The sequence below is a fragment of the Talpa europaea genome (genome assembly GCF_964194135.1).
Source record: "Talpa europaea genome assembly, chromosome: 9".
Lineage (NCBI taxonomy): Eukaryota > Metazoa > Chordata > Mammalia > Eulipotyphla > Talpidae > Talpa > Talpa europaea.
The window spans coordinates 1,186,302-1,210,983 of NC_140076.1; the positions used below are offsets into that span (position 1 = coordinate 1,186,302).

Sequence of the window (24,682 nt, forward strand, 5' to 3'; positions counted from 1 at the left end):
GCCAGCCTCGCCCGGCACAGTGCCCGCTGGTGCCCCGTGGGGGCTGCTGCCTCGCTGGGCCCCGCCCTCTGCCCTGGTGCAGCTGCAGACCCGCCAAGCCACGTCCTCGGGCAAAGCAGCCCGTGCCCCCAGAGAACCGCAGCAGGTTCCCTGCGCCCCACCCCCGTACCCGCAGAGACTGTAGACACCCTAAAAGCGAGAGACAGGAGGGGACCCGAGCTGGACATCGCCAGGCCCTTGCAGCCCCGCCAGAGCCACCAGGCAGGGAAGAGACCTGGCCCTGCCTCGGCGGGGAGTCTCCTCGGCTGGTGGCGGGGCGGGGAGGGGGCAGCGAGAGCCCCCGGGAGGCAGTGCTGGTCCTGCAGCAGCTGCCATTGGCTGCACCCCAATCCCACCACTGAGGACAGAGGCGGTGCCCTCGCACCCAACCTCGCCCACCAAGGCCTCAGCCCACGGAGCACAGAGCCCCCACGCCGCCCGAGGACAGTGTCCAGGCCGGGCATGCCTGCCCCTCCACCCAGGCGTCAAGGGGCCGTGTGCGGCAGAGCGAGGCCGACACGGTCCCCTCGTGACCCCCAGCACTGGGTGCCCAGGCCGCCAGACCCCGTGGGACAGCTTGGCAGAGGAGCGAGCTGGTTCCGCCCGCAGCAGCCACGCCTGCCTGGCGAGTCCATGCGGATGGCCACCGGGTGCTGTCCCGTGGTCAGTGTCCCGGGGGAGCCTGGCTTCTTCCAGCTGGGGGTCCCACCTGACCCCCAGCCCCGGGGACCTGGGTGGAGCTGCCCAGGAGGGCCAGGCGACCTGCCGGGCTTCCTAGGAGGCCTCAGCGGGGCAGGACCCCGTCACCTGGGCCCCACGGAGAACCCTCCTCCTGCCCTCACAGCCGTCCAGGCCGGAGCCTCGCTGCCCTGGCTGTGCGCAAGGCAAGGGGGGCCCAGCACCGCCAGGCCCTCCTGGCCACAAAGGAGCAGCCCAGGCTTGGGCCTTCCTCCCTGCGTGTCCTTGGGAGCCCCTGGAAAGGCCATGTGGGGCTTAGAGCATCGGGGTGGCCACAGTCCAGGGAAAGGCCAGGACCAGAACCCGCCGGGGCTGCCGGGGTCCAGGTCAGCTGGGCCTGCGGGGGTTCCCAGGGGGAATTTTCCGGGGATTCCTAGAGATTCCTGCAAAGTGAGAAGAGGCCTGCGCAGCTACCCAGACTCCCCAGGGGACGGAGGTGGCCGGTGGGCAGCCCGGGGCTGTCCTGAGAGCAGCCTCGGGCCAGGTGGCCGGAAGGCGGCTGCCCGTGGCAGGGCCTGGGCGCCCTGGGCAGGGCAGGGCCAGACTCACAGGCCCCCTCCTGCCGGCAGCGCCTCACCTCCTCCTCCGACCCCCACCCCCGCCCCTCACCCTGCCCGGCCCCTTGCGACTCCCCGCGCCCACAGCAGCTTCTCCGTGCGGAGGACACGGCTCAGCCCCATCCCCAAGCACAACAGGTCCCCGTGGGGTCGGGGCAGAGTGGGGCGGGCGCAGGGACCCCACCCCCAGAGGCGCAGGAGTGAGGAGAGGGGGAGGTGTCCCCGGCACAGCGGAGGCCACGGCTGCCCGGGGGGACACGGTGGGGCCTGGGCTCACAGGGTCTGGGGAAAGTGATGCCGCGTCCTGCCCCCAGGCTGGGGCCAGCTGCCAGGAGCCGGGATTTACGAGGCCCTGCCTGCCCGAGGGGCCCAGAACCCCCTCTGCACCCGCTGTCACCCAGATGGGGCTGGAGGGAAGCGAACCGCATGAGGCTCTGGGGACAGTGCGGGGCTGTGGGTAGATGGTGGCCGCACCTCACGACGTCCTGCCGAGGGGCAGGGGGGCAGCCCTTGGGGAAAGGGGTTCCTGGAGCACCCCACTGCCAGGCACCCACATGGGGGGACCCCTCCCTGGGCAGGACGCACTGTAGGCTGTGTCTCCCCAGGAATGCCCCCTCCTGGGGGCAGAGGGATGGGGCTCCACCCCGCAGCTTCCGGGCGCACAGCTGGGCCTGCTCCACCCTGCCCGGGCCCTTCCCGGGCCGCAGCGGCCTGTCCCGGATGCAGGTAGGACTCGGCCCGGGGCGGGCCCCAGGCCCAAGGGCAACGCTGGGCGGGGGCATCCCGGCCGCCCGCACCGAGGGCCCAGCCAGCTGCGTCCCGGCTCGCGTCCCGGCTCCCGGCAGGCACACAGACGGGCCGCGCGCCGGACCTCTCCGTGGGAAGCGGGAAGCTCAGCGGGAGCAAGGCCAGGGCCGGGGGCCGCACAGAGGTGCCCACGCCGTGGCCAGGGGCTTCTGAGCAGCAGGCGGGCACGGCCTCCAGCTCTGGGCCCGGAGCTCGAGTCTCCGCGCTGGAGAAAGGGTCCCCGCGCTAGCTCCTGAGGCCCGGGGACGCCCTCCCGCCTCCTGCAGACCCCAGCCCGGCGCCTCGCCCCCAGCAGCAGGGGAGCGGGCAGCAGGCCCTGCCCCGGGTGTCCCCACCACCCACGCCCAGCACCCCGGAGCCAAGGAGCCCCCAAACCCCTCCGGGCCCTCCTCCTCTCCCCGGGAGCGGACCAGGACAGCAGGGAGGACCCCGGGCAGCGCCGAGCCGGCAGCGCCCTGCTCCACGTGAGCCCCAAGGAAGGCCCAAGGCCACAGCGCCCCAGGGCCCAGCTGCGGCCAGGTCCTCGCGGGGGCCCAGACTCTTGTCCACCCGGGCTACGGGGCCCAGACAGAGGACCTGGGGAGACGAGACCCGCAGAGCCACAAGGCCGCTGCAAGTTCACTGCGTTCCCGGTCGGCACCGCCCACGAGGGCGCCCGCCCCGGCTTGTCCCAGAAGCTCCCCGACCGCATTCCCTGCTGGGCCCCGGCCAAGGCCGAGCTGCCGCTCCAGCGAAGCATCTGCCAGGCCGGCCGGGTTGGGGGGACGAGCCCCACCTCCAGCCAATCCCCCGCGGCCCGGGGCAGGGCCTGGCTGTGGGCAGCGGAGGTGTCCCCCGTGACTGCCTTTGCCTCCAGTCCACCGAGGACGAGCAGGGTCCCAGCCGCCCCGGGCCAGGTGGGACAGGGCTGGAGTCAGCGGGGCGGGTTAGCGGGGTCAGCGGGACGGGTCAGCAGGGTGGGGTCAGCGGGGCAGGTCAGCGGGCCAGGGCGGGAGGGAGCCAGCGGGGCGGGGCGGGTCAGCGGGACCCCTCTTCAGTGGGCTCAGCCTGGCTGTCCTGCTGGGCCATCCGTGGGTCCCCGGATGGGGCTGAGCGGACAGGTCCACGGGTCTCCCGGGACTCTGTGAAGCGAGCTGACCGATTTCCAGACTGAACCCCCGATTTTGGTCCAAACAGCCCCCATGAGCCCCCGGAGCAGACAACGTCATGTTTTTTATGAACCACCACGGTCACCGGCAGGCCCCCAAGTGTCCCTGCGTGGAGTGGAGCCCGCTGGGCCGCCTCCGGGGGCAGAGCCGGGCTGAACAGAGGCCGCGCTCACGCCGGGGCCTGCTCCCGCGTCAGGGCCGCCCCACGCGGCATGTCCCGCTGCAGCCTGCGGCCCACGAACGCCCGACGCGCAGGAGCCCATGTGCCGGGGCCGCAGGACTGGGCGCCGGCCAGCGGGGGCCTCCGGAGCGCGGCCGCTGGGCTGGGCGGGCAGACAGTCCCGCTCCCGACTCCAGGCCCGCAGAGGGCAGCCCCCGCGTTGACGGACGGGGACGCGTCCTGAGGAACGTGTCCTTGCGGCTCGTGCATTTGCACTGGTGGCCACGTGGACCGAGGAGGCCCAGCCCGTGACGCCCCTGCCCCCCCCACACCCCAACAGGGCCACTGCTGACAAGACGGCGTCACGCGCACCCCCAAAGCCGCCCATCCCAGCCCCCAGCCTGTGGCGAGGCCACACACAGCACAGCAGGGGGAGGCGGCGCGGACGCTGCTCCTTGGCCAGGTGGGGACCAGACTCTCGGGGCGCCCCAGGCACACAGGACCAGGCGGGCAGGCGGGGAGAAGGCGCCAGGCGGGCCTCGGGGAGGAAGCAGCAGCCAGACCGCCGGGAATCGGGGTCTCTCCATGGGGCGGCCCTGGGCCCGGCTCTGGAGACCCTCGCTGGCCGCCCAGCGTGTCCACGCTCATGGAGGGCGTCTGAAGGGCCCCAGGGCTGCAGCGAGCCCCCAGTCCAGGCCCCCAGCCCAGCCCAGGGTGGCAGCCTCAGCTTGGCCCCGCCCCGCCCAGTGGCCTCAGCGCTGCCTTCGCACAGGGCAGGGGCGGTGCCACGTTGGGCAGGTGATGACCCCCCGGGAAGCCCAGGGTCAGGAGAGCCCAGTCCAGGGAATCGGAAGCCCCTCCTCCCCGTGCGCAAACCCAGGACAACCCGGGAGACCGAGAGTGGGTCGCCCAGAACTGGTCAGACAGGCCCCACTGCTCTGGATTTCTGGGGTGACCAGGCCGTGGCCCCCACCAAGGGCCTGGGCAGAGGGCACAGCCTCATGGCCTCTGCCCAGCATGGTGGGCACCGGACGGCTGGCACAGGAGCGACTTCCACAAAGCCTCCCCCGCTTCCACAGACGGGGGTGGGGACAGGCCTGCTGTCCACATGCGGGAGGGCCCTCAGGAGGAGGCGGCTGGGCCCCAGCAGGGCTGCGCTGGTTCTGGCCAGAAGCTGGAAGGAGACTGGGGCTTCGGGGGAGCTTTGGGGGAACAGTAAAGGGAGGGGGTGGGCCCACTCTACCACAGCCCCAGAACTAAGGGGGACTCTTAGTGCTGGTCCCGCCAGGGTCCGAGAAGAGGGGGGCAGGCGGAGTCGGCGGCAGGGGGCCCTGAGGTCCGGACCAGCACCCCAGCGGACAGCAGGACACGAAGGGTCCGGCCATCACCCCTGCATCCACCCAGGCCCCGAAGCAGATGCCTGCGTGGCCATTCCCCTGGCTCCTGACCATGCCAGCCGGCTGCCCATTTAGAGATGGACACCCTGACCCGGGCCCTGGGAGCAAGCCCAGGCGCCGGTGAGGGAGCCGAGCCCCCTGAAAATGCACTGTCCACCCCACCCCAGCGTGCACCCAGATCGATGCCTCTTCCAGGAAACGGAGGCAGCCGCCGGAGAGGACAGCAGATGGACGCTGAGTTACCGGGCCGGCCTTTTTACACAAATCAGCCTCCAAAAATGTGGAAATGGGTCTTCCCCAACTGGCTTCCCAGAAAGCCAGGCGGAACGTAAAACACAGCCAAGAACACGCCTCCATCCCCCAAACGTCCAGGCTTCTAGCCCTCCTCGAGGAATAGTTCCTGGGGTGCTTCCATTCTTGCGGGGAGCGGGGACAGCACCCCACTGTGGAGCCGCCCCCCTCCCCCGGCAGGGGAGGCTGAGGAAGGGCCGGTGTAGGCAGAGCCAGGCACGCGTCCGTGCATCGCCTCTGTGAGTGTGTGCGTGTGTGCGCCTGTGTGCGTGTGCGCACCTGTGTGAGTGTGTGGAAATCTGTGCAGAGAACCAGGACTTCTGGGCTCACGTCGGGTCCACCCAGACATGTTCTGATCCCCCACAGAGGTGAGGTGGGTCCTGGCTTGCAGGCCCCGGCACCAGGCCCCGCCCCAGCCGCAGCACAGGCCGTGACGCCCTCTCCACATCTCGCGCCCCTGGCCGAGCTCGGCCCCAGCACAGCTAGCAGCCCTGCTGGACGGGGCTGGGCCTCTGAAGCCCGCCCACCCTGGGGAGGGCTCGTCGGTTCCCCCGGACGCGGCGCAAGCCCAATAGCCGGACACTCTTGACCAGCCTGGCGCCCGCCCTTACCGGTACCCCTGGCCAGGACAGGCGGCCCAGGACACTCAGCTGGACAGCGGCGGCCAGTCAGCTCCTAAACCGCACCCAGCATCACCACAGGCAGCACCAGTCAGAACAGGTGGCCCCTCCCAGCTGCCCAGATGCCACGCTCGTCCTTCCAGGCCACCCAAGGCTGCGGAGGGGTCCCTGCAGGGACCAGATGGGCAGACGGGCAGTTGGGCTCTGGCAGATGGGCAGACGGGTGAGTTCAGAGTGGAGGCGCAGAGCCACGCCCGAACCAGGCAGGTCCTGCAACAGGGCCCCTCCCGGCCACCTCTGCGGGCGGACACCTGCTGCCTTGGCTAGGCGGGCACCTCCTGCAAGGCAGCAGACACGTGCAGAAAGGGGGAAGGTGCCTGGATGTGGGGTCAGCCGAACTGCTTCCTGCAGAGAATCCCTGTCCGGGGCCCCAAAAGCCCCCCAGGGAAGAGAAGGAGGCTGAAGCTTGGGGTGTTAGCCAGAGGCCCCCAGGGTCGCCAACTGCCCCCAGCCCATAGACGTGGCACTGGGGACCGAGGCACTGGAGGCCACCCCGCAGGCGCTCTGTGGTTTCTGGGGGGCCTGGCTACCCACCCGTCTCTGCGCCTCCCAGCCCTGGCCGCCCCAGCCTGGCCCCGCATCTCCTGGCCCCGCATCTCCTGGCCCCGCATCGCCTGGCCTCCGTGCCAGCGCCAGTGGGCTGGGCTGGTGCCTCTGCAGCCCCGAGGAGGTGGGCGCTGCAGGGCAACCAGGCCAGGGCTGCCGAGGGGCTGCCAGGCCACCCCCACCCCGCATCCTGGTGCCCCACGCTCGTCTCCAGCCACCACCCCAGCCCCGCTGCCCCCCAGACAGCTTCTCAGCTGACCCGGCGCAACCTGGCACACGGCCAGCCAGCGATGGACGGACGGGTGGACGAAGGAAAGAGCGTGTGGCTGTTGTCCAGACCCCTTCTAGGGGCTCTTCCTCTCTTTGTGGCCTCGGGCCTCAGCAGCCCTCAGGTGTGACAGCAGGAGTTGGGGGCCAGGGTGAGGCGAGGGGCCGCGCTCAGCAGATCTCCCATCCCTGCAGCCCCGCGCCCGCCCTGGCCTCTCGCCGCCACCAGGGGGCAGCAGCGTCTGTGCTGTGCTGGCGCCAAGGGCCGGGGTGCAGGAGCCCCTCCCAGGAGGCCGGGGCGGAGCCCTCACCAGCCAAAGGGTGCCCTCCCCACCAGGAGCTCTGGGGCCACAGGGGGCTGGGTCCCCAGGGGCCCCGTGGCAGCCCTGGGAGGGAGGCCCTGGAGCACATCGTGGGGTCCTGGGGGGCACCCCTCACCCCCAGCTCCCTCTGGGAGCTCTAAGGGCCTCGGCGGAAGACCCGGACGACCCCAGTTGCGCTCGCGGGGCAGGGCCGCACTGCCTGCCCAGGTCACCAGTCGGCGGGGGGCAGCTGCCCACGCCCCAGGGGCCTGCCCGAGCCCCGGGCTGCGGGGGCATCTTTCCGCCCACGGCCCTCAGGACCTCCACGGCCCCGGCGGTGGGAGAAGCAGACTGAACGCAGGTCCTGAGAGGCCCCAGGCCGAGCTCAGGGTGCCCCGAAGCCCAGCTCCCAGGCCAGGGGCACCTGCCAGCCCGGCCTCCTCCTGCAGGGAGTGGCCTCTGCCTGCCGCTCGGGAGCCTCTCCCTGGACACCGGCCCGGGATATGGGCAGGGGCGGCTGACCTGGCGCAGCAGACACTGACCTGTGAGACCCACCTGGGCCGCGGTGCCCCCGCCCCCCATCCCTCACCCCACCACCACCCCACGCCCCCCGCACCATCACAGCCCTGCTATCAGCTGGTCTGGCGCGCGGTGCTGCCCAGGCCTGCCTCGCCGACGCTGAGGGCCAGGCCCTGCTCTGGAATGCTGGAGCCGCCAAGACCAGCGCAGATTCCGAGCAGCCCGTGCCAGCCCCTCGCGGGCAGACCCCTCATTAATTATCCTGTTGGGGTGGGGGCCGGGCAGGGCCGGGAGCCCAACAAGGGCAGCCAGTGCATTGCCTGGAACTGGCCCCAAATAGCCCTGGCTCGGGCGGCAGGACCAGCCTCTGGGAGCCCCAAAAGGCTCTAGCGGGCGGGCACGGGCGGGCGGGCACGGGCGGGCTGAGAGCTGGAGCCCCAGGGCCCTGAGCTGCAGGCGGACTGGGCACGGGGGTGCAGCTGGCTGCATTTTATTGCCCCTGGGCTCTCCTACCCCAGACCTGGTGCGGGTGAGGGGGAGCGCCAGCCGCAGAGGACGGGGTGACGAGAAGGGGCCCCGTCATTGGGGTCCCGGGAAGTGGGCAGAGGGGGTCCACCTGGGGCTATCGTGGCTTCACCCCCACTCCCCGACTTCCCTCCCACACTCGAGCCAGCCCCTCCGGCCCTGCTGCCGCCTCGCGGCCCCAGTCCAAAGCAGGTGGCCACCCCAGCCCGGCATGGGCATCTCGACCCTGGTCCGCACGAGGGGCCGCGACCCCGGGAGGCTCTGCGGCTGGGGTTTGCCTCTGCTCCCCTCGCTGCCGGGGCCCTGGGCCGAGGGGCCAGCGTACAGCAGGAGCAGGGGCCGGTGCAGGGGCCTTGCCCGAGCCCGCGCCGTGGCCAGCAGGCCGTCAGTCGGCCCGATCTGCAGGGCTGGAGGCGGCGCCTGGCTTCACTCGGCCCAGCACTGCCCGCAGCCTGCCCGGGGCCAGCACGGCCCTTGGCCCCAAACACACCCGAGGGCACTCCTGCGCCGGACCCGGCCTTCCCGAGGCGGTGGGAACCACGGAGCCCCCGGGCCTGTCCTGCGGGGCGGGGCGGCTGCCGGCACGGAGCCAGCCACAGACCAGGCCACTGCACTGCGGAGGCTCAGCCATCTGGACGGCAGGACACCAGGGCTGCCCCCATGCGCGGCGGGCATTTCCCTAGCGCCTGGAACAGCAGTGGGGGGAGCAGGGGGGACGCGTGGGGGGGGCAGGCCTGGACCAAAGGGTCCTTTCAGGCGCCCATTGTGCGGGAAGACCACCCAGGGGGAAGGGCGGGCCGTGTGGGCGGGAGGCCGGGAGGCCTGGTCCTCCTCTGGAGCCCGAGCCTCGGTCCTGCCCGGGCAGCTGGCCCAGCCTGGCCAGGGGCCCTCAAGAGGCCGCGCCACCGCCCAGTGGGCGCAGGGGGCAGGCGGGCCACTCAGACCCCAGGCCGGGAGGCGGACGGGCGGGCTTCCGCACCGACGTCATTCGGAGCCCACCGGCCCGGAACCTGCCCGGGAGGGCCCACGAGCTGCGTGCTCGGCCAGACACGGCCCTCCCCGGAGACACGGCGCTTTGTGGGGGCGGGCGGGGGCAGACCCAGCAAGTAAGCGAACGGCTGACGGGACGACAGTGCCCTTCCGGGTCAGCACCCCGAGCGGCCGGGGTGCCAGCCAGTCCGGGGTCTGCAGGGACGAGGCTCGCTGGGCACTTGGACGGGGGGCACCGGTGCCGGCGGCCCCCAGGCTGCTCCCAGGCCTCCCCCAGGGCAGAGGCCAGCAGAGGCCCAGCCCGGCCCTGCACACAAGCGCGGCTCTTGGCGGTTTCGGGAGCGGCGCCCAAGGAGGGGCCGGTGCCGCTGAGCAGGTGTGAGAAGCTGGCCGGCCCCTGGCCTCGTCGGAGCAGAGCAGAGGGAGGGGCCGCCGAGGCAGAGCCTGTCCCGGGTCCGTCGCGGCTGGCGCCAAAGCAGCCCAGTGGCCGCGGACCTCAGGCGGTCAGGTCGCACCCGCAGGCGCACGGCAGCACGGCGGGTCGGGGCCTCCTCCTGTCTGTCTGTCCACTCGCCGGCGTAGACGCAGAAGCCCTGCCCCCGTGGGCGCCCCACCCCCGCCTCCTCCCCTCACGCCCTCAGGGAGCCCTGAGGGGACTCCAGGCCCCCCGAACTGCCCCACGGCTCCCCAGCCACTCCCAGGTCCCCAGCCCCGGCCTCCTTCCAGTGGGAGGCCCCGTCAGGCCCCGGGGCTCCAGTGGCAGGGGCTCCCCACCCCCTGCCGGGGTTCCTCTCCACACCCCAGTCTTTTTTCCAAGGAAAGAAGTTGGGGGAACCAGAAAAATATGGCTTTTATTTTCAAACCTGGAATCAATTACAAGGGGGGTGGCTAAGTATTCCCGACTGTGCACACCCGGGGCTGAGGCGGGGGGCGCATGGAGGCGGGGCGGGGCGGGAGGGCGGGGGGCGCGGCGGGAGGGCGGGGGGCGCGGCAGGAGGGCGGGCGCCCCGGCTCACACCGCATGGAGCACGGCCTCACTCCCGCCCACCTCCCCGCTCGCACCCCACTCTGCGCACGGCCTTTCTTCTGGGACAGGCCGACCTGGGGACCACCCCGGCCTCTGCTCTCGGCCCCTGGCCACTGTCCTCCCGCCCCGGGTGAGGCCAGTCATGGGCAGGTGCTCCGCAGGCCGGGTCTGGGAGTTGGCGGGAGGGGCCTGGGGGATCTGCCCCTCCTTCCTCTCACGGGGACCCCACTCTGGCGGTGGCCATTGAGGGGTGCAGGCAGCAGTGGGCGGTCAAGAAGGGGCTCAAGAGCCGTCCTCAGAGGGAGGACCCTTAAAGCGCCCCTTAGGCCCACCTGGGCCATGAGTGAAGACCCCAGAGGGCTGGGCCCTGCCCTGGCCTCAGCCCCAGCAGCCATCGGGGTCAGGGCCGTGAGGCGGCCTCTGGTGAGCCCACAGAGGCCAGAGCCCCAAGGAGCGGGCTGAGGCTTGCGGCCTGGAGGGCAGAGCACAGGAGGCGCCCCCACATCTGGAAGGGCCTCACTCCAGCCCCCAGGGCCCAGGGCCGCCGGTCGGTGCACCCCAGCCCAGAGCCTTCTGGCTAAAAGCAGAGTCCACGGTCCCACACCGCCCCTCCCAAGTTCGGCACCCCAGGCTCCCGCCGCACCTCCTGGCCGTCTTCGCGCGCTGGGGCCAGAGCGGCACCTCGACATTCCCCCGACTCCCCGATGTCCGGCGCCGACAGCCGGAAGCCCCCCCAGCCTCTCGGGACGCCGCGGCCCCCCTGCCACCCGGGACAGCCCCCGCACTCAGTTCAAAGCGCCGGAAACCGGCTGCCAGGATCCAGTTTCCCAGGCAGCCTGGCTGCACGCCCGGTCCCCACGGCTCCCCCAGCCGCACGTGCGACCCAGGAGCCCCGCGAAGCGGAAACCCGCCCACGGAGCCCCCCTCCCGCAGCGAGGACGGACATGGCTCTGGGAGGACCCTGTGCTCTCCAGGCACCTCCAGAAGTCCCTGGGCGTGCTCAGAGCCGCAGCACCAGCCCTGGGGTGCACCCCCAACTCCGCCGCACCCATCCCCTCCCCAGGGCCGCACCCATCCCCAGGCTGCACCACCCCCGGCCAGTGCGGACAGGGCGCCCCGCTCCATGGCAGGTGCTCCCGGCTCCTCCCTAACCCCAAGGACAGGCGACCTGGGGCCCCGGCCAGCCCTGACTCTGCGTTCCCGCCTAGGGGCACCCACAGACAGGGTGGGCACCAGAATGTGGGGGGCAGACAGGTCGGCGTCCCCCGCCAGCGTCCTCAGACGGGCTGCAGGAGAGGATGGGGTCTCCCTGCTGACTGTGCCACCCCACGGGCCCCACACCAGGAGGCTCCCACTCACCGTGCTGGCAGCGAGGGCCCCGGAAGCCTGGGGGACAGCGGCACCGGGGGGCCGAGCCGGACAGGCAGCGTCCACCGTTCACACAGAAGCCGGCGCTGCACCGGGCTGCGGAGAGAGAGAGGGACATGAGGACTCGCTGGGTCTGGGGGCGCCACCCGCTGGGTCTGGGGGTGCCCACCCACCCAGGACAGGACAGTCCCTAGGGCCCCCACCCGGCTCCAGCTCTGCCCTCTGTTTCCTCCCTGGGCCCTGCAGGAAGTGAGGAAGGCGAGGCCTCGGGCTGCACAGGACACAGCCCTCGAGGCAGGTCAAGCGCGGGGTCACATGCCGGCCCCCCCAGGAGCTGCAGGCCTCCCCGGCCCTCCTCGGCCGCATCCAGACTGCAGCGTCTTTCGAGGGGATGTGACAGAGCGCAGGGTGGGGGCCTGTGGGGATGGCGGGGAGGGGGTGCAGGGGCAAGGCGGAGCAGCCACAGCTGCAGGCGGGGTGCACGGGGCCCAGTGCTCGGCCAAGACCCCGGGACAGAGCCCAGGGGGCGGCAGGGCCCCTGCAGGGAGTCTCGGGGAGACTGGAGCCCAGAAGCCACGAGCTCGCAGTCCCGAGGTGGGAGGCCGTTCGCTGCCTGGCCCGGCCCGGGGCTCTGGAGCTCTGGGTGAGGCTCCCGTGGCCAGCGCCCTTCGGGGCAGGGCCAGGGGGCAGGGGAGGCCCAGGCCAGGGAGACTGTGGCGAGGGCGGGGCACCCGGGCGCAGGCAGGGCTGGGCAGGCCGAGGGCGCGGGCGTGCACACGTGCGCCGAGGCAGGGCGGTGCCGCGGTGGCCGCGAGCGAGTTTGCAGAGCCCAGGGCCGGGGTCAGAGCGGGACAGCCCCGCCCCCAGCACCCTCGCGTCCTGCCGGGGCCAGCAGCGGGGCCAGCGGCCGTCCGCACACAGGCCAGGCCGGCCGGGCGTTGAGAGCGGAAAGGGGAGAGAGCGGCAGAGGCCGGACGCAGAGGGCGACCCCCGCCACGGCGGCCTTCCTGCCGCCTCCCTCGGGCTGCCCCGCGCGGGCCGGAGCCCGGGGGGCGGCGCTGGGGAAGGGCCCGATGTCCGGGCTGCGGTCATGGCCAGTCACCTCTGGGGGTCCGCCCGGAGTCAGGCCGGGCCCCCCAGGGCCCCGGGACACCAGCCTTCCTGGCGGCGGAGTCAGAACCGCGCTCCCCGGACCCTGCTCCCAGGACCCCGTGAACCCAGACGTGCTTCCCACTGCTCCCTGCACAAAGGCAGCCCCCCAAGCCCTCTGCCTGAACCCCCCACTGCCCCCCTCACCCGCGCCCTGCCCCCCCAGCGCAGTTGCAGTTTCTTGTGGCTGGGGGCGCTTCCGGCCATTCTCTGGCTGGCGAGTGTCCCCCTCCCACTGCCCCACCCTGCACGGCCCCTCGCCCTCCCACGCGCCCCTCCCACGCGCCCCCTCCGCCCACACCCTCGGACCCCACATTGTCTGCATGCGGCTGCGCTTCCAGGTCACTGCCCAGGAGGAAATGGGGGTGGCCCTTCCCAGTCTGACCTGCGGGCCGCGGGCCGAGGAGCCCAGCCTGGGAACGGGAAGGTGCTGGGAGGACGGGAGAGCGGAGGCCGAAAACTCCAAACTCCCTCCAAATAGGAGGGAGCGCCGCTCCTGGGGGCCCTTCGCCCCCCGACACTGTGCTCTCTGGGGGGCAGGGACTCGGAGGACCCCGCGCCAGCTCGCCCTGATGCCCATAGGTGTGCTGGCCAGGGGGGCCTGGACTCCCCTGAACCCCAGGGTTGGGGGTTCTGGGAACCCAGGACTCCCCCAGCACCTGGTGTGAGCTCACGGGATAGGAAATGCACAAAAAAAAACAGACTGAGGCTTCCAGAAGGTTCTGGCCCCCTGGGGGCTAAAAACCAACCCCAAGCAGCTACTGGCGGGAGCCGGTGGCCGCCGGGCAGCGCTGGGCTCAGGGGAGGTCGGGGGCGGGGGAGGAGGTGATCCTGTGGGTCGGTGGGGGGCCTCCATGCGGCCCGGAGCAGGCCCCGGGTCCCCGCCGGCTGGGGACAAGGCACCACGGCCGGGTGCCAATGGCGGCACAGACAAGCACTGCCGAGCCCAGGCTCGCTGCACCTGAGGCCCAAGCTGGGCGCTGCCCCCTCAGGAGCAAGCGCCGGGGGGTCTGCAGGCAGCAGGGGGCAGGCAGAGGCCCTGAGCCCTCCCCAGCGTCCTCCAGCCCCTGCCCTCCCTTCCCCCCCACTCAGCAAGTCTCGCCCACCAGCCTCCCACCGCGGAGGGAGCTCTGTGCTCCGCCCCCAGGCCCCGTGGACAGGCCCCCCTGCTGGAGTCTGAACCCCAACCCTGAGCTGGGGAAAGAATGAATGAATGGAAGAAGAAAGGAAGTGCCCCACCCCCGCAGGCTCCCGCCCGAGCCACCCCCCCAACCCTCCCACCCCCCCACCCTGTCGGGCCAGCGCGTCCCCAGGGCCCACACCGCAGGCCCTTCCCGGATCCTCACAAGCAGGTGAACGCTGCGCACGCGGATGAGGAAACCCCGAGCTAAAGGCGAATTCCTAGAAGCAAACAACTAAGAAGCCTTTGAGTTCGGGACCCAAGTGGGGACACGTCGCCTGGCCCCGCTGACCAGACGACCTGCCCCCCGGGGCCCGGCCTGCCCTGTCTGCCCCCCTCCGCCCTGCCCGCCAGCTCCGCCACCCCTACCAGGCTGGCCGCCCGGGGGTGCTGGCTCAGCCCCCCCACTCCCCCCGCAGCAGAGCCACCTCCGCGGCCGGCTCGGGCAGAACTGGCAGGCCAGAGCCCACGCAGAGCCAGGCTGGACGGGACACGGTCACAGCCCGGCCCAGTGGAGCCTTCCGTGGCGCCCGAGTTCCTGAAAAGACAGGACCTGGGCCCCAGGCCCCAGAGCGCTCGGCCTGCTGACCCCGGACGGCTGCCGAGACACAGACGAAACCAAGGTCGCCGGCCGGGCCCCTGCGCCCACCCTGCGGCCGCTGCCCACGGCCCTCCTGGGGGCAGGCCCGGGGGACACAGGCTGGAGCCCCACTTCCTGCCAGCCCCGCCAGTCGCTACTGTTTCCTGACCAACCGAGCCAGGAGTGTGGGCCTGGGGCGTGGAGGGGACCTGGGCTTGGAGGAGACCTGGGCTTGGAGGTCCGCGCTGCACCCCCTCAAAAGACCCCTTTGTCTCCCAGACGCCAGCGGCACAGAAACGGCCACGTCAGCCGCCCGGTCAGAGCCACCCAGACGGGCAGCCTGGGCCTGAGAGGCCGCCCCCCTCCCCGCCGCCCCCCAGAGCACAGGGCCCCCAGGGCTTCCGTCGCTTTCCTCCAGCTCCCGTCCTGCAGAGAACGGCCGTTTCCTCTCCAGGGAAAACATCCCGCCATCCGTCCCCTCTGCTTCCACGAGCCGCTGGCGGGCGTCTCTGCCCGGAGACGCCCCGCGTTTCCTGTGTGCGGGCGTGGGGGGGGCTGGGGCCAGGGGCTCCGGACACCCTGAGTCCAGCTCCGTCACGGCCCTTCCGGCCGGAGCCCTCCAGGCACCCCACCCCTCGGCCCTCGCCCCACATCACAATGGCACCGCTCAGGGAGGCCGCCTGGGGCGGCTCCCCGGGGGCGTGCGACGCTCGCCCTCGCAGCCTGGCCCACGCTCGCCCCTGTGCTCACGCCCCGCGCCCACCCACCTCCACGGTCACCACGCTGACGCCACCCCAGCCCACTGTCCCAGCCACCTGTGCCCACGCCAGGCGCCCTTCTCCAATGGCCCCGCAGCTGGACCCCGGCGTGAGCCCTGCCCTGGACGGGGCAACTGCCTGGTGTGTGAGTGGCCGCAGAGCCTGCCGGGGCCGGGCCGGCCCGTGGGCTCTCCCTCCCGCTGGGGCTCACAGGACCCCCGGGGGGCAGTGATGGACGTGCCATGCAGCGGGTGACAGCACGGCCCAGGGTGCCTGCAGCGGCGGGCTGGTCCACCACGGCCTCCAGGCCCAGCCCCGGCCCATGTGCGAGCGGCCCAGGACCTGAGCCGGCAAGACTCACGCGCCACCCGACCCGCCGGGCTGGGCCGGAGCCACTGACACCACATGGCCCGGGCGGCCCTCGGGCGCCGGCAGATGAAGCCCCTCAACCTGGAGCCCACCCCGGTGGGCCGACCTCGGCGTGGACGCCGCTCCCGCGCTCTGCTGGCTGCTCGGCACCGCCTGGGAGCCAACGGCTGCTGGGCCCTGGAGGTCGCTGAGGTCGTCCCCAGTGTGGGCACTTGGGGACAGGACCCCGCTGACAGGCCTCTTCCGGGACGGGGTGGGGGGCAGCGGGGCGGCTGGGCACTCACGGGACAGACAGCCCTGGTCGCCGGGCAGCTGGCTCCACCCCGGGCAGCACCTGAGCACGGTCTGCGTCTCCACGGCGTACACCAGCCGGTAGCCCGTGTAGTAGACGGTTCTGGAGAGGAGAGGGGGAAGCGTTTGCAGCGCAGACCCGCCCGCCCGCCCGCCACACCACCCCCCAGGCCAGGTCTCCCCATCCCACTGCCCAGCAGAGCCCTGCAACGGGCCCCCCGCCCCGCCCCGGGGCCCGCGCTGCCCCCACGCTGGCCCAGCCCCACCTCTGAGCGGGCTGGGATGGGCACTTCGCGCCCCAGCCCTCCGGAGGAGCCAGCCCTGCCCCCCACCCCCCACCCCTGGCTCCAGCCTCCAGAACGTGAGAGCAGATTCCTGTGGTCTGAGGCCGATTCATCAAGATTTACCCCAGCAGCGTCAGGCGACCGGCCCAGGACTCGGGGCTCCACACACGCCCTGGGGTCCGGGGGCCGTGGCCCCAGCAGGAGGGGGCTGTCCTGCGGGGGTGTGGGGCATGGGCAGGAAGGGGGACACAGTAGCGGAAGGGGAGGAAGCGGACACCCCTGCAACCTCCAGCCCAGTCCCCCCAGAGATGAGGGGCGGGAGAGGCGCCCGGCGGCCCAGCCACAGCGGGGTCCAGGGCCCTCGCGCCCAGGGCGCCTCCAGGTGACTGCCGAGAGGGCAGCGCGGGCCCGGGGCGGCCCCAACAACAAGGCTGCTTCCCGGAACTCTGGCTGGACGTGATCCGCCTGCTGGGAGGACCGGCCGCCGCGGCGGACAGTGTCTGGGCCTCACCTCGTAAATATTTACTCCTCTCCCCGCTACGTGCTGCTCCCCGCGGTGCAGCCGGACGGGGCCAAGCCGGCCCCACGGCCACCTCCCGCCCCAGCCTCTGAGCCACGGCCCTCAGAGCGCCCCAGGCGGGCCTGGCCCCGCCGCCACACGGGGCACCCAGAGGGTCCGGCCGCCCCTGGGAGGGGCTCGTGCGGGCCCGGTGGGCGGGCTAGTGGCTACCAGGCTGCCCTGCGCCGTCGCCTCCCGCAGCCCCGGCGCCCGGGCCGCGGCACCGCAGGCCGGGGTGTGGGCCGCAGGCTGGTCTCCGTGCCCCAGCGTCCCCTCCGCGCCCCCTGTGCCTCCCGACGGCCGCCGGGCTTACTGGGAAAGGCCTGGAGAGACGGACAGCAGGCCACAGGCCCCTGCCCTCCCACAGCCCGCGTCACCCACAGGCCCATGCCGGGCGCAGTGGTCCTCCCCCAGAAACCACTGCGGGGGCCGCATGCCCGCCCCTCAGGCGCGGTGGCGGCTGCTCTTGGGGGGGACCCACGGAGGCCCCCAACCCTCACCCCAGGCCTGACTCGCCCCCTACAGACGAGACACCAGGCATGGACAGGCCGGACACCCAGCCTGAGGCGGGGTCTTGCCCTTCGGCCACCCTGGGGGCTCAGGGGAGAGGCGCGACCCTGCGTGGGTCTGCGGGTGCAGGACCTGCGCCCTCCTACCCACCCGTGCAGCCCACCTGGAGCCGAGGGGCAGCCACACCCACCTCTCCCCGGATCCCAGGGCCCTCAGCTGTCCCCTCGGCACTGACTGGCAGGGGCCCAAGTCACTGCGCTCTACTGGCCAGAGACCCTGGGGGCCCTGGGCACACGCTGGCAGCAGGCAGGGCTGCAGGAAGCAAGGGGACCCTCTCAAGCTCCCCAGACTCCCCTCCGGAGGCCCGCGCACACCAGAGCCTTGGGGCAGACAGAGCAGGAGGGCGCGGCCGGGAACCCAGCGGGCTCTGCCTCCACGCTAGAGGAGGGGTGAGCGCACCCCGAGGGCTGGACCCTGCTCTGGGCAGGTAGAGGGCGGAGCTCGGGTGCAGGGCCAGCCCCAAGGGAAGCGAGAGCCTCTGTGGACCCCATGAAGGCACCGGCTGACGCTGTGGCTCCTCACGCGGCTGAGCCCCCAGGCACAGCTGGGGCAGCAGCGGGGCGAGGCGCCAGGGCACTGCCCACTGCGGGGCCCTCGGGGGGACGCGGCACAGCACCGGCGCCGGGCTGTCCACAGGGGAGGGAGGCTCGTCCGGCCCACGGCAGGTGCTGACTCCAGCCCCCGACGCCGGCGGCCCCCGGGCAGAGGCAAGGCGGGGGGCACTCACCTGCAGTGGAGGGCGGGGGCGCCGGGCGTGTCTACAGCCCGCAGACCGGCCAGCCACTGCCCACGGGCACCCAGCCGCTCGCCGGGGCCTGCAGCAGGAGGGTCCGGCCACCCAGCAAGCCGGCCCTGCCCCGAGACCCCAGAGGATACGGGCGCCTGGGGCAGGGGCACCGCGGCCTGAGTGCCGCCCCGCCATCCAGACAAGGACTGCCCCCGGGTGCCCGGCTCCGGCCAACAAGCTGCAGCAGGCGGGGAGGGCAGGAGGCCGCCTGTCCTGTGACCAGCCCCGTCGGGGTGAGGGTCTCGGGACACGGGCGCATCTCTGGGGAAGAGTGGGGGCCTTTCCTTGCCGGGGGTTCCCAACCTCAGCCTCCAGGACATGCAGGTGGGGCGCTCCTGGCCAAGGGTACCCCCGTCCTACCTGCCAGTCACGGCCCCCCAGCCCGCCTGCCGGACCTGGCACTGGCCCGACATGGCCAGGTCCCAGGACGGGGATGCAGGCCTGGCTGAGGACAGCGACAGCCTCTGCCCTGGACCTGCACGGCACACATCGAACAGCAGCTGCACCCCAAAGGTGCCAAAGGGGCGCCCTGGAGCCCTGGGAGCAGCACCACCGGCCCACAGCCTGCAGGGGCCCCCGGAGACCTGGCCGAGACCTGGAGGGCACCCCTCGCAGCCCTGGGCCCCACCCTCCCACTCCCCAGGAGCAGCACCAGCTTCCCACTGGGGTGTGCCCGACCTGAGCCCTATCGCTTGGCAACAGGACAGATTCCGAGCCCGAGTGTGCAAGGGGCGTGAGCGGGGCACTGCCCGGGGCCTTGCGCAGCAGGAGGGTCAGGGACGAGCTCGGGGTCAGGCTGCCGTCTCCAGCAGGGACGCGGGGCCCTGCAGCCTTACAAGGCAGCAGCCCTCCCCGTGCCCCCCCACAGGGTGAGGGTCTCCAGCCGCGGCGGGGCCCTCCTCTCCTACGGCCCCCCGCCCCCGGCTCAGCAGGGGCTCTCCGCCCGCAGCCTCACCCACGTGGCGTAAGAAGCCGGGACCCCAGACCCGGGGCTCCGGCAGAGGGCGTGGGTGGCTCTGACTCCGGAAGCCCACGCCCCGCTGCCTGCCCCCCGGAACCAGCACGTACCTGCGCTCGTGGCCCGCACACCACGCCTGCCGCCCGCAGCCTGGCTTCCACACGGGCACCGCCCGGCTGAAGGCCCGCACGCAGGGCTGCCGGTGACCCACCAGGCTCAGCTCCTGTCCCGCACACACGTGAGGCCTGGGGCAGAGGACAGGCAGGCGGTCAGCGCCCCGGCCCCCGAGGGCTCCCGCCCCACCCGCCCGCCGCTGGGGCCAAGCCATCTGGAGGGGTCCAGACTCGTGGCCAGATCGCCTCAGCGAGGTGCCCAGCCTCAGGGGCACGAGGGTGACACCCCTACGGTGGGCCTCTGCCCTTGAACAGCGGGGTGGGGGCCTGGGGAGCAGCGACCACCCTGACCTCCCGCTCTCGGCAGGCCGCCCGGCCGGAGCCGTCCCTGGGCCCGCAGCGCTGGGCAGGAGGCCGCTCCAGGCTGGATGGCAGAGCAAGCCAGACCGAGACTGGAAGCGGGCGGCACCCTGGGGGGAGTGGCGGCAGGGGCGGGGCGGCAGCTCCCGAGACCCCCTCCCTGCAACCTCAGAGGCGCCAGCACCTCGGACCCGGCCAGGTAAGGGCTGGGAGGAGGCTGGGTCCATGCGGGAAGGAGGAGGTGCGGCTGGGGCGGGGGAGCCGTGGGGAGGCGCTCTGGGGCGGGCGGGGGCCAGACGTGGCCTGCCCGGTCCTGGGGGCCTCCTGGCAGGGGCTCTGCACACGAGCAGCTCTGGCGAGCTAGGCGGGAGCCTCCAGTCTGCAGCGACCGCTGGACTCACCCCCTGGGCGAGCCGGGGCAGCGGGTCCAGCCGGGATCCCTCCTGCGGCTGCGGCCCCGCCAGGGCACTGGCTCACCCCAGAGCCCACGTGGAGACGCTCCTGCCCTGTCCAGCCACCCTGGCTCGAGGCCAGCGCCCCAGACAGGCACCCTGCGGCCAAGAGGACGCCCTTGCACCCTCCACCTGGAGGAAGCCGTGCCCCTCCTGAGCGCTGGGCGGCCGCACCGCGCGGACCAACACGATGCACTCGCGGCCGGGGAGACGGAGCATCTAAGTCGGTGCCCCAGGGGGCATCTCTGCAGGGCACCCGGCTGCGGGGGCCTCCCAGCTGACCTCAAATCATAGGCTGGGCGATCCTGCTGGAGGGCCCGGAACCCCAAGCCCCACACAGGCCCGCACGGGGGCTGGGAGCACCCCCCACCCTTGGACCCCGTCCATCCCCACCCCAAAGTCTGCAGACATTCCAGAGCAGAGGCTGACCCTCCAATAGACGTCGCCAGGGAGCGGGGTGCCTAGAGGGAGCGTGTCCAGCCCCAGGGCCCCTGGGGGACCTCGGCCGTGGCCTCCCCGCCTCCACGGCCACCGGGGCCCTGCAGTGGGCGCCTCCTCCCCCGCGGAGACAGCCCGCACCCCAGCGGGCGGGGACTTCCAGAGACCTGCTTCCAGGGAGGCAGGAGGAAGAGGCAAGCTGCTTCCAGAGCAGCTCCTGGGGCCACAGGGGCGTTCCAGACGCCCCGCGCTGCAGCCCCATCCCCGGGTCCCACACGGCCCTGGGGGCTGCTCAGGCTCGGCTGGCGGCTAGGGCTCCTGGCCCGCCCTCCGGCCACACCGCGGGGCTCCGGGCCTCTCAGGGCCGCACAGGAGGTGCCTGGCCCCGACTTCCCGGCCATGGCACCAGCTTTGGGTCCTCGGGCCAAGGGTCCTGGGCTGAGAACCGGGAGGCGAGGGAGGAGCCGGGGCGGCGGCACCAGACGGGGCCCTCGCCAGGAAAGGGCCTTCCTGGGCCAGGCCTGGCCCCAGGCGCACGTGGCGGGTCCCTCACGACCTGCCGGCCACCCGCAGGCTGTGGCCCCACCGCCCATGACCTCCAGCCCAGGGTCGCTGCCCCCACACCGGGCCTGCAGCGGCTCCGGGCGGATCGGGCACACACGCACACACACGTGTGCACAGACACCCCCAAACACACGCTGACACCCTGGCCCTCTGGGGTTAGCCAGCGGGAGGGCCCGCGGGAGGATGGCGGGCGGCAGACTTGGTGCGGCGAGCTCCCCTCCCGCCCGCGCCGCCCCCCGCCCCCGCAGCAGCTCTCTCCAGCCCCGGCAGGGGCCCTCCCGGCCCCCCTCACCAGGCAGCACCTCCTCCCCGGGCACACCGGGGGCCTCTCTCACTGACCCGGTGCCCAAGCACAGGGCCACGCTTCGAGGGGCCGGCCGGGCCAGCGCTGCCCCTGCCAGCCCGCGAGAATGCGGGTGCTGGGCTCAGCCAGGCAGTTGGAGCTGGGGGGGCCTCAGCAGCCCTCTGGGGCGTCTGCAGCCCACTCCTGCTTGAGGAGCCCTGGCCCAGCTGAGGCAGACGCCATCCCCAGCAGCCTGGGTTTGCCGCTCGGCTCCCATCTGTGAGGTGCACAAGCTACTGCAGCTCTCCCTGCTCACCTGCCAGGTGGGCTCACGCGTCAGATGGGCTCCCCTGTCTGATGGCTGCGCAGCCTGACCTTGCGGGAGGGGCCTCACCTGTGACATGGTCAGAGTCCTCAGGGGCCCAGCGAACGGCCACCAGGGCTATCATTCTTGCTCCAGGTTCCTGTGCCCACCGCTGTGCCTCACCCATCTGCCCTCGACCTTCCGCAGTGAGCTGGGGCCTGGCCACCCCCCACCGCCTCGCTGTGGACCCAGCCGGGCCCTGACAGCACCCGCTCAGGACGGTCGCCTCTCTCCTTGCGTGAGGACAGGGCGAGCCTGGAGGGCAGGTGCGGGCCCAGGCCTGGCCACAGTGCAGCCTGCGGAAACCCACCGGCCTTCTCTGGGCCCCTGTCCGCCTCTGTGAAGGGGGCAGCACAGGGGTGTCGAGGGACCCCTGAGCACCTGGACTGCTGGCGGCTGTTTCTGGGCCGCAGGCCCCTCCGGCCCGGGATGGCACCGCCACTCCCGCACGCCCGCGCAGCCCCGCGCTCAGGATGCACCACCGGGGCTTCTGGTCTGGCCCCCGCGGTCAGCAGGAGAGGCGACCCACGTGGGGCTTGGAATGTGGCAGAAACCCAAGGGGCGGGGAGCACCTCCAAACCAGCCCCCGCCCCTTGGCAAACCTCGGCCACCTGGACTGGGGCTCACCAGCGGGAGGACCACCGGGGGGCGTGAGCCTCCCCGCACCCGCTGGGCTCAGTCACCGTGCGCTGCCCGCTGTCCCCCAGGACTCTGGGCCCAGTTCCCCAGACAGGAGGGGTTCCCCTGGGCTGCACAGGAGGCGAGCCCGGCCCTGCAGTGGGTCCTGCCCCATCTGGGGGGGGGGGCGGGAAGGCAATTCCCAAGCAAAGGGTGAACACAGCTGGGGGCGGGGCGGGGGGGGTGTTGTCGGGCCTCTGCTCCCGCGAGCGGGCTCCGGGCTGGCGGCCTCTGCCGGAGACAGGTGGGCGCGAGAGGCAGCCCCCAGCAGCAGGCGGGCAGCCAGCGTGGGGAGCCGCAGCTGGCCCGGCTGGGTCCACCTGGGCACGTCGCTTGTCCGGCGGCTGGGCACACAGCCCATCTCCCCAGCCCCCGTCGGCACCCAAGGGCTCCCCGGGCCTTGCGGACCCAGACCCTGGACTAGCGCCGGACGCCCCCGGCTCCAGCCCGAGCCCCTAGGACACCGCGACGCAGGGGTCACTGTCCAGCCTCGGTCCTGCCCACTAGACAACTGGCCGACTCTGGCGATGTCACGCCAGGCCCAGGCGCGGCAGCTGGAGGGGCACATGCCCCGCCATCCCCCATCGCAGCTCTCAGTGCCCGGGAGAGTGGGGGCAGCAGCGCCCCAAAGAGCAAGCTCCCAGGAGCAGCCCCGCCACCCCACAGCCCAGTTCCGCTCTCTGACCCCGCCCCCTGCCTGGGGGACCAGGGGCTTCCTAACTTCCCCGGGTCAAGGGCCCCCTTGGGGCCTGATGTCTAAGTGCGACTTGCAAGTCAGGACTTGAGCTTGGGGGGCCGTCCCTGCCTGCACGGGCGGGGCTGCTCTGGCCGCTCAGCCCAGGCGCTGAGTGCGTCTCCTCCGAAGCACCAGCCTCAGCCCGAGGGTGCCCGGGCTCTGGCATGTGGGCGTCCATCTCCCTGTCCCCAGGCCCGCCCAGCAGCCTCGGGCCAGCCCCGCATGTGACCAGCGCCGTCCTGGGCCACCAGGGTAAGGCCCTGCCCTGGGGCAGAGGTCACCAGGGGCACAGCGACTGAGCCTGCAGCTCCGAGAGCCTTGGGCAGGCAGGTGCCAAGCTAGTGGGGGCTCCGGCTGGCCAGACACACGGACTGTGGGTCGGGGGCCCCCCCAGCCCCCTCCTCTACTGCACCCAGAAAACCTCCTGGGCTCTGTTACCACTGGGCAGCTAAGGGGCTCTGGAAAACTGGCCGGCACGGGCGGAGCTGGGGGCTCACCAGGTCACCCTGGAGCAAAGGGCAGCGGGGCAATCGCTGCTCTCCCAGCCCCTCCCTTGCCCTGGGGTGCGGGCGGAAAGAGCACATCCTGGCATCTGGGGGCCGCGTCCCTCTCTTCTGCTCGGCCGGACGCGTCTCGAGAGCCCCGCAGAGAAACAGGCCGGGTCTAGGAAGGAGCAAGGGCGCTGCCCTCACCCGCTGGCCCCGCCACTGCAGCCTGCTGCCCACAGGGCTGGGGCTGCCCACGAGGCTGGGGCCAGGCGCTTGCAGACAAGTGACAAGTGGCGCGAGCGTGTGCGCCCTGACCAGGAAGCAGCCCGGCTCCGAGCCCGGGGGAGCGGGCAGGCTCAGGCGCTCAGCTGCTCGCTCGCTCTGGGGCTGGGGGTGCTGGGGCCCCAAGAAGGGCACAGCAGTCCCCACTAGCATGCACGCGGGGCAGAAGCCCCCCTGAGAGTGGAGCCCCACATAGGCAGGGGCTGAACAGCTGCCCACCCTGACCACCACCCCAAAATTCCTGGCCCCCCGCCTCTGGACCGCCCGGGAGCCAGGAAAAGCGGCCGCGGTGCTGGCCCTGGGAGGCAGCAGCCCCCTGGACAAGCTGACCGACCGGGTGCCCGGGAGGGGCCGGGCTCAGGCGGCTCACACTTCTGGGCGCAGAGGTCCCGCCGGGCTCCTCTGAAGCGGCCCCAGGGAAAGCCCCGTATTTGGAGTAACGCGAAGTCCGGGGTGGGCCCGGGGTGTGGACTGCCCCCCTCCCAGCTCAGCCCGAAGCCCGCCTGTCGCCCAGGGCCAGGCGCGGAGCCGACCCGACCCGGCCCATCCTACCCCGCGGGCCCCCCAGCCCCGCCCGCCCCGCCGCGCGGCCAAGCGCGGGTCAGCGGCGGCGGCGGGACGCGACGCGGGGAAGTTCCACTCACCGCGGCCGGCCCGACCCTCCCTCGCGCCCGCCGGCCCCGTCTCCCCCCTCGGCCCCGAGCAGCGGGGGGACGCGCGCCCCGCCCGGGCCCGGCGAGGGGGGAGCCTCTGCGCCCCGGTCCTGGCGGCTGCGGCCGGACGCGCCAGGGCCCCGCTGACCCCGCGGGGCGCGGCGGGCGGGCTCGGGGCGCACCAAGCCGGGCCCAGGGGCGGGGCGGGAGAGGCCGGGCGGCGGGAGGGCGCCCGGGACCGGGTCCGGCCCCCCCGCAGACGGGAGCCCGGCTCTGGGGCGCAGCCACGCGCCCCCCGCCCCCCGCCCCGCTACTCACCGGCCGGGCAGCAGGCGGGGCCGGGCGCCGGCGGGCGCGGCGGGCAGCAGCAGCAGCGCCAGGGCCAGGGCCGGCGCCAGGGCGCGCGCCGCGGGGAGGACGCGCAT

At 73.0% G+C, this 24,682-nt stretch overlaps 1 protein-coding gene across 1 annotated transcript in view; it reads right to left on the bottom strand.

Moving 5' to 3' along the window:
- MEGF6 (multiple EGF like domains 6) overlaps positions 1-24,682 on the bottom strand; it is a gene marked incomplete at its 5' end in the record, with an annotated part of 61,174 nt that extends 36,492 nt beyond the window's left edge. The window contains 4 exons of the mRNA XM_084243408.1: positions 11,353-11,457; positions 15,682-15,791; positions 18,957-19,091; positions 24,576-24,682. Coding sequence (XP_084099534.1) covers positions 11,353-11,457; positions 15,682-15,791; positions 18,957-19,091; positions 24,576-24,682 — 457 coding nt within the window. The remainder of the gene's footprint in view (positions 1-11,352; positions 11,458-15,681; positions 15,792-18,956; positions 19,092-24,575) is intronic.